General features: G+C 33.9%; 2 protein-coding genes and 1 long non-coding RNA gene across 3 annotated transcripts; 1 reads left to right on the plus strand and 2 right to left on the minus strand.

Annotated features, from left to right (window-relative positions):
- Positions 1–283: 283 nt before the first annotated feature.
- Positions 284–1,105, minus strand: LOC145104631 (uncharacterized). The gene is made up of 3 exons (XR_013707126.1): positions 1,007–1,105; positions 853–940; positions 284–749 (listed from the first exon to the last, which is right to left on the minus strand). It is a non-coding gene; the product is annotated as an uncharacterized LOC145104631 (long non-coding RNA).
- A 2,743-nt stretch (positions 1,106–3,848) lies between these two features.
- LOC145113690 (uncharacterized) lies at positions 3,849–4,424 on the minus strand. The gene has a single exon (XM_079049751.1). It carries the CDS (start codon positions 4,422–4,424, stop codon positions 3,849–3,851), a length of 576 nt encoding a protein of 191 aa, XP_078905877.1.
- A 382-nt stretch (positions 4,425–4,806) lies between these two features.
- On the plus strand, positions 4,807–9,162 carry LOC145125155 (anthranilate phosphoribosyltransferase, chloroplastic-like). The gene is made up of 10 exons (XM_079060677.1): positions 4,807–5,162; positions 5,245–5,388; positions 5,967–6,128; positions 6,510–6,593; positions 6,722–6,910; positions 7,043–7,133; positions 7,280–7,339; positions 8,078–8,196; positions 8,455–8,598; positions 8,902–9,162. The coding sequence occupies exons 1-10, from the start codon at positions 4,962–4,964 to the stop codon at positions 8,920–8,922; spliced, it is 1,215 nt and encodes a 404-aa protein (XP_078916803.1). The 5' UTR covers positions 4,807–4,961; the 3' UTR covers positions 8,923–9,162.
- The last annotated feature ends 585 nt before the right edge of the window (positions 9,163–9,747 follow it).

A 9,747-nucleotide genomic window follows, 5' to 3' on the forward strand; every position in this document is an offset into this window, starting at 1 on the left:
GCTCATATGAAACATTTATGAACGTTCAAACCTTCAAAGAAAGATGTCAAGTTCATTAAATCAAAAGGTTTCTGCATGTTCCAAACTTCAAAGAGGTGAACCAAGTAAGCCAATTTAAATTACACACCATCAACCTGGAATCAATTATCTCAGCATTGAAGATGTCAATTTCATTGAATTAGAATAGCAATTATCTCAGCATTGAAGATGTCAATTTCATTGAATTAGAATAGGATACATATGAGATTACCACCACATTTTCTTTACCGTTACTTCCTAAACAGTTGACACTTACATTAATTCAAATAGGCTAAGAAAAGATTGTAAACTCTTTGATTTTTTTTGCAAGAGTAGTAATAAAACACCACATTTTGTCCAACATGTGCAATGATTCGTTGTCTAGATAATTTCCAACCAGAATAACAATAAAGCTAAAAGTTGAGGAAAGGAGCAAGATATGTAGCTTTCAATGAAATTTATTACTCATACAATAACTTTAGCTTTTTGATGATCAATTTTCTGTCATTAATGCACTTAAAACTTTTCTCAAGACCTCTGAGGCATTTCATCGAATGTGTGGTGAGCGAAAGCAGCAAATTTCCACTCACGCCTAAATCGACGGTTTCTGTGAGGCCAAAGGGGATAATCGATTCATGAAATAAAAATGTGGTAAATTCAACTGAAGAACTTACCCAGACGGATTTTAAGTGGATTCTGACTTCCAGTTAGATAGATGGTTTTGCATTACCCTATAATCATCCATACAATAAAAACTGAGTTTGAAAATGAGTAAGCATTCTTGGGATTTAATTTTCAGCAAGAAAATCAACTCAAAGAGGAGAAAATTATAACCTTGTATCCAAACCAATCAGAGCGCTCTAAAGCCATAATCACATAGAAGATTTTTCAATGGCAAGAGTTCGTTTCATTCTCGATCAAACTGTTGAGAGGGAAGAAGATTTATGTAAGAACGTGAGTGTTAATGGGGAAAGTGATGGTCGCTTACCTTCATGTAGGTTGTATCGGCAACATATGGTGGGTGGTGGTAACAAACGGCTCCCATAGACTCAAGAGGGACAGGAGATAGACATAGGAGATGCGTTTTGACGACGAGTGATGATATGTATAGGAGTCTAGGGTTTTCAAAGTGTCGAAGGTGTATTTTGAATGCCAAACAGCTGTATTTGACTTAGTCTATGATGATGTCATCAAAAAAATCGGAAAATACATGGTTGAAATGCAATCAATGACTTTGATTTCTTTAGTTTAGAATTAAGGGTTCTCTTTTAATAATATTTAAGATACTTTAATTGATAAAAAGTTTGCTCGTTTTATATGATACGTTTTAGTTCATAATCAGAAGAGTGTAAACTTCTCATCAGTTTCCATTTCCAAGAGTAGTTGCATGACAAGAAATTACCGAGAAGTCCCAACAAAAATTGTATTTTGAATTGTTGTGTGTCTTTCCATATATTGTTTCGGAGAAATCAAATATCCTCTCATATATATTTTTTTTTCTATCCTTTTTTTATATTCATTAATCAAGATAAATGTCAAAATCAAGAGAGAAGATTAATAAAAAAAATACAAAGATTTCATGTCGTATTTTGTATCAGTTGGAAGTAGGTATGAACAAAAGGTAGAATAATATATATATTTTTTTATTGTTTTACGGTTAGAATTTTACAAAAGAAAATTTATGTGGCCACCATTTAATTATCATAGGATATGAACACCGTTGGCAAAGGTAAAATAATTTCGATATTTCGATATTTTTGGAAAACAACTTGATAAAATATATTTCAAGTAGGTGACTTATTTTGTTGAAATTTATTTTCTTATAAATTATCTCATAATACCAGACACAAAGATGGAGTTGTTGGCGCTCAAGACCCACAAGATTGCATGATATAGCGAGACAATAACGTGATCAAATACTTACGACAATGAATACAATAACTCAAACTCCAATATATTTCACCTTTTGAGGAGCAAGATCTAACATGACCATACAATGGATGAGTCTCCTTTAGATGTATATCGACGAGTTTGTCTGAATATAAACCAATCATATGGGCGAGGAGGACGGAGACGAGACGAGACGAGACCGATCAGTTCTATGACACCGATTCTATCTATGATATGAAACTTGGGTACAACACCAATGATAAAGGTTGAACTTTTTGAAATAAGTCGACAATGAAAGTTAAATATCATCTCCAAAATTCATACAATAACTAGTGACAATAATATGTCGCTTTTACCTTTATCAGGTCCGGAAAAAACTTGAATTTGTGCGATCCAAGCTTTTTTTGGGTACTTATTATATGTTGCTTTTTCCTTTACCATGTTCAGAAAAACTTGAATTTCTGCGATCTAAGTTTTTTGACAATCTAGTGGGGATATCAAGAAAATAATGTAGGTGTCGTGGAACTGTGTGCTAGTAGCTAGGGATAAAGGCGACTTAGAGATTTTGGAAGTCTTGATGCGCTAAATTGTTCATCAATTCAAAAGTGGAGATGATGTTTTCTTCATGAACCTTGGTCATTTTGGGTTAGGTTCATAAGATTTGTGGATAGAAATTATATTATAAGTGTTGGAGTGTGGTCGTTAATTGTTGGCTCCATTAACGATCTTTATGACAAAGACATTATTTATCTACGTTGTCAAGAAAGATAAAAGATAATAAAAGTACTAAATATAAAAATTAACTAAAGTGGAACCAATGACTAAATATAAAAATTAACCAACTAAGAAATTCATATCTATTAGGCTGGAGGGAGTGATGTCGCACTCCCTCATGAAACCGCAGTGACACATAGGCGCCACCTCACCTTTACCACAAAAGCGTGGTTTCATACCACACCGCAGGAGTGGTGACACACTTTTGTTTTTTTTGTTTTTTGTTTTTTGTTTTTTTTTTTGCTTTTTTTAATTAAATAAAAACTATATTTTTAATAAAAACCATTCATTTCATTACTTCAAAATAAAAATAACATTACATTCCATTGCCCAAATAAAAATCCTACAAACTTAAAAAAAACACTAGAAATTTTAAACCTAGAAACTCAAAAAAACATACATTAAACGATTTAAAATAAACACACTACATGAAGTCGTTCTCCAAGAACTCGTTTTCCGGGTCATCATCCGAATCAAAATTGAGGTTAATGTGTTGCATCCCGTAAATGTGTTCCACCAAATTCATACGAAGATTGTGCAATGTTTCATTGCAACGAACTTCTGCTCTCTTTTCAATGTACTCGCCGCCCCCAATTTCTATTGCTTGTGTCGCGGAAATGGTTTCCTCTTCATCATACTCACATATCACTTTTCATCCATTTTCGATAATCATATTATGCAATATTATACATGCATACATGAATTCATGCATTTTTTTCTCGCTGAAAAAAAATTGCTGGTTTTTTCAGTATAAACCAACGTTTTTTTAAAGCTCCAAAAGCCCGCTCGACATCCTTCCTAGCTCTTTCTTGACCTTTCTTGAATTTTTTCCGACGAGTATCATTCGGACACGTAAACGATTTAACAAAAACTGCATACTCAGGATAGATCCTATCAACTAGGTAATAACCACATTTATATGGTGTTCCACGCAATTGGAAAGAAGAATCCGATGCAGATTCGTCGTATATGCTGTTAAATATAAGTGAACGATTAAGAACGTTAATGTCGTTGAGGGATCCAGGAGAACCAAAGAAAGCATGCCAGATCCACTGATCATGTGATGCCACCGCTTCAAGTATGACCGTTGGATGTCCATGATCACCCTCGGGTAAATTGACCATGGTATGAGGCAGGGCAATTTTCTCATACCCAATGTAGACAATCTAAACTCCTAACATTTCAGGAAAGCCATGTACGCTAGCATGATGAGATTGCAATTTCATGATGTCATTGCGTGTAAGCTTACGTAAATATTTTGGATCATAAAACTGAATAATAGTTTTGCAAAAATAGTGTAGACTATCTCGTACGGTCCTAACTGACATCCTAAAACTCTCGTCCAACGCATCAGGAGGGATGTCATATGCTAATTGACGAAGTGCAACTGTATATTTTTGTAAAGGGGTGAAACCGAGTATATCTCTAGCATCGAGCTGTTGCTCGAAAAAATCACACTCCCTCGTTACATCTTCGACTATACGTTCGTACAATGGTTTGAACATTCTGAAGCGCATTCTAAAGTAGTATCCTTGAAAAGTGGCATTTTCTTGAAAATAGTCGTGTATCAGACGTTGGTTTGCATCTTCACGATTTCTAAAAATATATCTCCGTGTTCTCTGTTCAGCACTGTCGGATGCCCTACTGCATGCCGCTTCATACGTTTGTTCCGCAAATTTAGCAGTAGCGACAAACACATCGAACATAATATCAAACTCTTCGGAAGAATCGGACGAAGACATTTTTTTGATTTTTTTGAGAGGTAATGTAGTAGAAAGATAATATATATATATATATATATATATATATATATATATATATATATATATGAAAGGTTGAATGGTTTAAATAGATGGTAAAGTTTAAAAGAAAAAAAAATAAAAATTAATAACTCATTTTTTTGACCGTTTGCAACGGTCAAAAGCGCTGCCCAATCACATTCCTCCATTGACCGTTCCCTCCGAAGGCCGCAGGGCACCCTAGGCCACACCAGGACCGGCGGTGTTCGTGCTTATGTGGCAAGTGAAGTGCAGTCCAGGCCGCACCCACTCAGTATAGTCTTAAAAACTCCACACGTTGTATTTCACCAAATAAAACAGACTATACGAGCAGACCATGGTTCATTTAATGTATTTCTGCTTTTGTTAAAAAAAAGTAATAGCAAGAAGCATAACTCTTCATCGACACACCCCCTTTTAGAGCCTGAATTTGATTCTGTTTCTCGTACTTCTTTCAATCGCATTTAATAGAATTCAGCAATCTCTGTGTCTCTAACATCAATGGCGGCTCTTCGATTTCACCATCCACTTCTAACTTATTCTTCTTCTTCTTCAAATTCATCCCCTTTTCTGAAATCTCAGCTTCAGAGAAATCGTTTAGTCAATATACACGCTAATGGGAGTTTCAACAATTTGGTTTCTGCTGCTCACCCCAATGGAGACGTACCCGGTTCGATTTCCAAAACAACATCTTTCTCCCAGGTTTTTAACTTGTATTTTGTTCGTGGGTTAATGTTTTCTTTGATTATATGTTGTGTAATTGTTTAATTTTTGCTGGGTGTAGTTGATTGAGTCGTTGATTGATAGAAAGAACTTGACGGAGGCAGAGGCGGAGGAGTCTCTTGATTTTCTGCTGCAAGATGCCAATGAATCGCTGATAAGTGCTTTTCTTGTTCTTTTGAGAGCCAAGGGTGAAACTTATGAAGAAGTAAGTTCAATATCTTGTTCCCCATTTCAATATAATTGTTTGACTTTGGTGGTCAAATCTACCTTTCGATATCATCTAAAGTTGGTGATGTTATGACGTTAGCAATGAAATGGGTCATATATTTATGTTCTTTTTGAAGATTAAAGCTTTGTTTTTGCTAAAGCTATTTTGTAATTTAACCTAGTTCTCTTCCTAGTTCTTGATTTTCGTCTTCTTTGAAAAAGGTCTTGTCTGGCCATAACAGGTCAACATATTCCCAATTTTGAACTTAGAGAGTTTACCCAAGCGATTGAGAATTCATTGTTCATGGAAGAATATAGATGATATTTGTTGTCCATTTGTGTGTTTTAAATCAATGTGTATCCTATACATCTTCAATTTAACAAAAACAGAAGTTAAAATTACCATTGAACTTGTTTTTTGGGTTGTGTGAGATGATTGGAGAGAGTATGGTTCATCTAGTGGGATGCAATATTTTTGACCATGGTATGATATAAACTGCCATATCAAATGAACTTTGAAATGAGCAATTATGATAAACTTTGATCGATTCCCCTCTTGTAATCATGATTACACAGGTAGTGGGATTAGCAAGAGCCATGTTCAAACACTGTAAAAAGGTAGAAGGGTTAGATAATGCTGTTGACATAGTTGGAACTGGTGGTGATGGTGCAAACACTGTAAATATCTCAACCGGATCATCCATATTAGCAGCTGCCTGTGGAGCAAGAGTTGCAAAGGTGGCATCCTCTTTCAACTTGTAGGCCCCATGTGTTACATACACATAGCATGACATAACAGGTTGTACTGCATTCAACATGCATTGGACTGAGACAGAGACCGATGTCAATAGGACAAAAAGTTTCAATTTTTGTTTTACCCAAAAAGGTGGGACAAGCACTTTCTCTTGATATGTCGCATACTCGCATATGCAAAAGACAAAAATGCCCTTCTCATCCTCATCGTTGAAAATAGCCCTAGAAAGATTGTCGCACCCTAAAATATGGGACTAGGACCCGCTCTCGATCTGTCGTGTGTGTGCAAAAGACGTTAATGCCATTGGCTTGTTTTCAAAAGTTATTTAGCATTGAGGTTATAACGGTCCATTTTATTTCTTGTAGCAAGGGAATAGGTCAAGCTCATCTGCATGTGGAAGTGCTGATGTATTAGAAGAATTGGGTGTTGCCATTGAATTAGGACCTGAGGTTTGTTGAATTGCATGTTTACAGCTCTTCATCTTTCCTTCATGCTTATGGCTTAGAAAACTGAATAAGTTGTAAAGTGATTGAATTTATTGAAAGTTTTTGCTCTAATTTGCTATTGATTGTGTTAGGGTGTCAAAAGGTGTGTGAACAAAGCAGGAATTGGTTTCATGATGTCTCCAATATACCATCCAGCTATGCAAATTGTTAGACCAGTGAGAAAACAACTCAAAGTGAAAACCGTATTCAACATCCTTGGTCCTATGTTAAATCCAGCACGTGTCCCTTTTGCAGTTGTTGGTGTCTACAAGGAAGATTTAGTTGAGTGCCTTCATGATTATGAAAATATTGTCTTTTTATTACATTGAGAATTCTAGCCTTTGTTTACCTATATGTCCCTTTCATGATAAGCTTGCATTCATGTTTGTTTATTATGGTTTTATGTTGTATAGGTTCATAAAATGGCAAAAGCACTTCAACGATTTGGCATGAAAAGAGCACTTGTTGTCCACTCTGAAGGCTTGGATGAAATGAGTCCTCTTGGTAAGATCAGTTATATGTTTTTTTGAGATATTAGCATTATATATCATTATACCTCACACTTTTATAAACAACCAACATACTTTTATAATGGATTGAAATGTTTGAGCCCTTGATGTATTGATCTTTTAATCTTTCTCCAATTGTAGGGCCGGGGCTAGCCCTTGATGTTACCCAAAATTCAATTGAGAAGTTCTCATTTGATCCATGTAAGTCTCTTACCCAAAAGTCAATATGATTTTATGAATTCTATATCTCCAAGGGTTTGATTATCTGATTATTGCAATTTCAAGTTGTAGACAATCAATTCGTGTTTGGGTGAAATGATGTTAATTCTGATTATCCAGAGCCAGATAATAAACTTTTGTTTTAGTGAAGTAGGTCACACATAACAAAAAGACTATATAACCCTTCCTGTGAACCCTAAATTAAAAACCTAAAGAAAACTAATATACTGATATTTGTATGAAGAAAAATAATATTTGGAATCATATGTGACAATTTTTTTAAAAATTTATTGATAAATAATGCGACAAATATAATTATAGTTGATTATAAGTGTTTTTCGTATGTTAAATTTAAATAGTCAACATATAAGAATGCCCACTTTAGTCATTTTTCTACTCTCAAACACTGATTATATAATTATTATTACTTCACTTTCAAAATACTAATCCTATAACTGGAAACTGGAAAGTATAACTTATGCAATAAATGTATATCATATATGGCACATGTCTTGTCACATCCACTTAATGCCAATTGGATGGAGTTGGAATCAAGAACTAATTTTACTATATATATATATATATATATATATATATATATATATATATATATATATATATATATATATATATATATATATATGTTTTTTATGAGCAATATTTAGGATGCATGCTTTTAAGTTTTAAGTTTTAACTAACTTGAGATTTGTTTTTTCACAGTGGATTTTGGGATGCCACGTTGCACAGTAGATGACTTGCGTGGTGGTGATTCTAAATACAATGCAGAAAGCCTAAGGCGTGTATTATCAGGAGAAAAAGGATCTATTGCTGATTCATTTGTAAGCCTTTTGAATTGCTAAAGTTCAAACTTTACACATGTTTGTGTTCATGTGATAATAGCTCAGAATTTTACCATGTTTATGTTGATACGTGGATACTGAGATTTGGTGATTCGAAAAGATTACATAAATTGGTATGTTTGCTACATTAAATGGTTACAAAAGGTTTGGTAAAATGGTGAAAGTATATTGCTTTTTTTTGTGACTTGAAAAATTTTAAAAGATAGTATTTGACTTTTTGACTGTCTTTATGTTTAGGCACTCAATGCTGCAGCAGCCCTTTTGGTGAGTGGGTGTGTAGAGAGCCTAGGAGAAGGAGTGGTTATGGCTCGTGAGACTTTAGAATCTGGAAGAGCAATCAAAACTCTTGATTCGTGGATAGAAATCTCTAATAACTCCATTGTAAGTGAATTTCGTTTCTATTTGGGCTAAATGCAAGAAATAACAACCTACTTTTGTTTATTTTTGTATTATAGCATCCGATTTCCCTTTGTATCTTCAATTTTATTTTCTTATTAAGACATTGTACTTTGAATTCTATCCAATTATACTACTTGGATGATGTTGCTATGATTGGGTGGATTTTTCAAAGTGCAATGTTGTAATGGGGAAAAATGTTAGTATGTTGTTGTTTCTTGCATTTAACCTTTTTTTTTTTGCATTGTTTTTGGTTTGGTAATGCATTGATGTTTGATGCATTTGCAGAATATTGAAGTGATGGCTTGAAATTCAGTTGAAAGGCGAGAAGCTGTTGTAGATTCAATGGCATAATTAGTTTTTTGAAGGTTTGCTTTTCTTTCAATTTTGGAGTTTGTAAGGTGGTTTATGCCATTTTCGTGGTGAGCCCATATTCTAAAAGAGCATAGAGGATTTTGTTATTGGTTTTCGGAGGAGATATGTAGTGATATGATATGATACAATGAATTAGTGGTTCATTTTGAAATAATGAGATGGCATTTTCTTCTATTTGTTATAAAAAAAATAGGAATGGAATCATTTTGAAATAATGAAATGTGTTTGGTTTGATAAATTATCTAAAACTTTTCCGGAAAATGAGATTTTTCCGTTTTTCAAAATTACAAGGAACTTGAAAATGAGATTCTCTCTCCGTATCCACAACATATTTTTAAAATCTTGAACATCTTTATAATTTAGTTTATAGATAAATTCAATTTATCTATATGAGTTCAATTTATTTGTAAATTCAATTTCTTGAACCCCTCACGACAAACTTTATAACAATAAATATAATATTATGATTTATATAAAGTAAATTACAAAAATGTTCAAGAATAAAATTCACAATCAACTACAAACATACAATCAAATGTAAAATGCGGAATAGTTAAAGTTTAAGGAAGAATAATACCACATATATTTATAGTGAGTACACTCTATACTGAGAGCTTAATCCACTTAGTCGAGGATGCTCTTTGTCTCCACCGACTTCTTTTCGGTGGCATTGCTAGGGTGGAGTCTAGATGAGTTACATGTTTAGTTAGCATTCGTGGACTTAAAATATGAAAGAATAACAATTTGTACCCCCAAATT

Source organism: Lactuca virosa, chromosome 1 (assembly GCF_052849685.1).
Source record: "Lactuca virosa cultivar CGN04683 chromosome 1, Lactuca_virosa_CGN04683_v6, whole genome shotgun sequence".
Classification (NCBI taxonomy): domain Eukaryota; kingdom Viridiplantae; phylum Streptophyta; class Magnoliopsida; order Asterales; family Asteraceae; genus Lactuca; species Lactuca virosa.

Excerpts from the sequence above, each read along its gene's own strand:
- LOC145113690 (XM_079049751.1), bottom strand. The coding sequence starts at position 4,424 with ATGTCTTCGTCCGATTCTTCCGAAGAGTTTGATATTATGTTCGATGTG.
- LOC145125155 (XM_079060677.1), top strand. The coding sequence starts at position 4,962 with ATGGCGGCTCTTCGATTTCACCATCCACTTCTAACTTATTCTTCTTCT. Across the intron at positions 8,197-8,454 it reads GATCTATTGCTGATTCATTT|GCACTCAATGCTGCAGCAGC; the intron begins GTAAGCCTTTTG and ends CTTTATGTTTAG. Across the intron at positions 8,599-8,901 it reads AAATCTCTAATAACTCCATT|AATATTGAAGTGATGGCTTG; the intron begins GTAAGTGAATTT and ends ATGCATTTGCAG.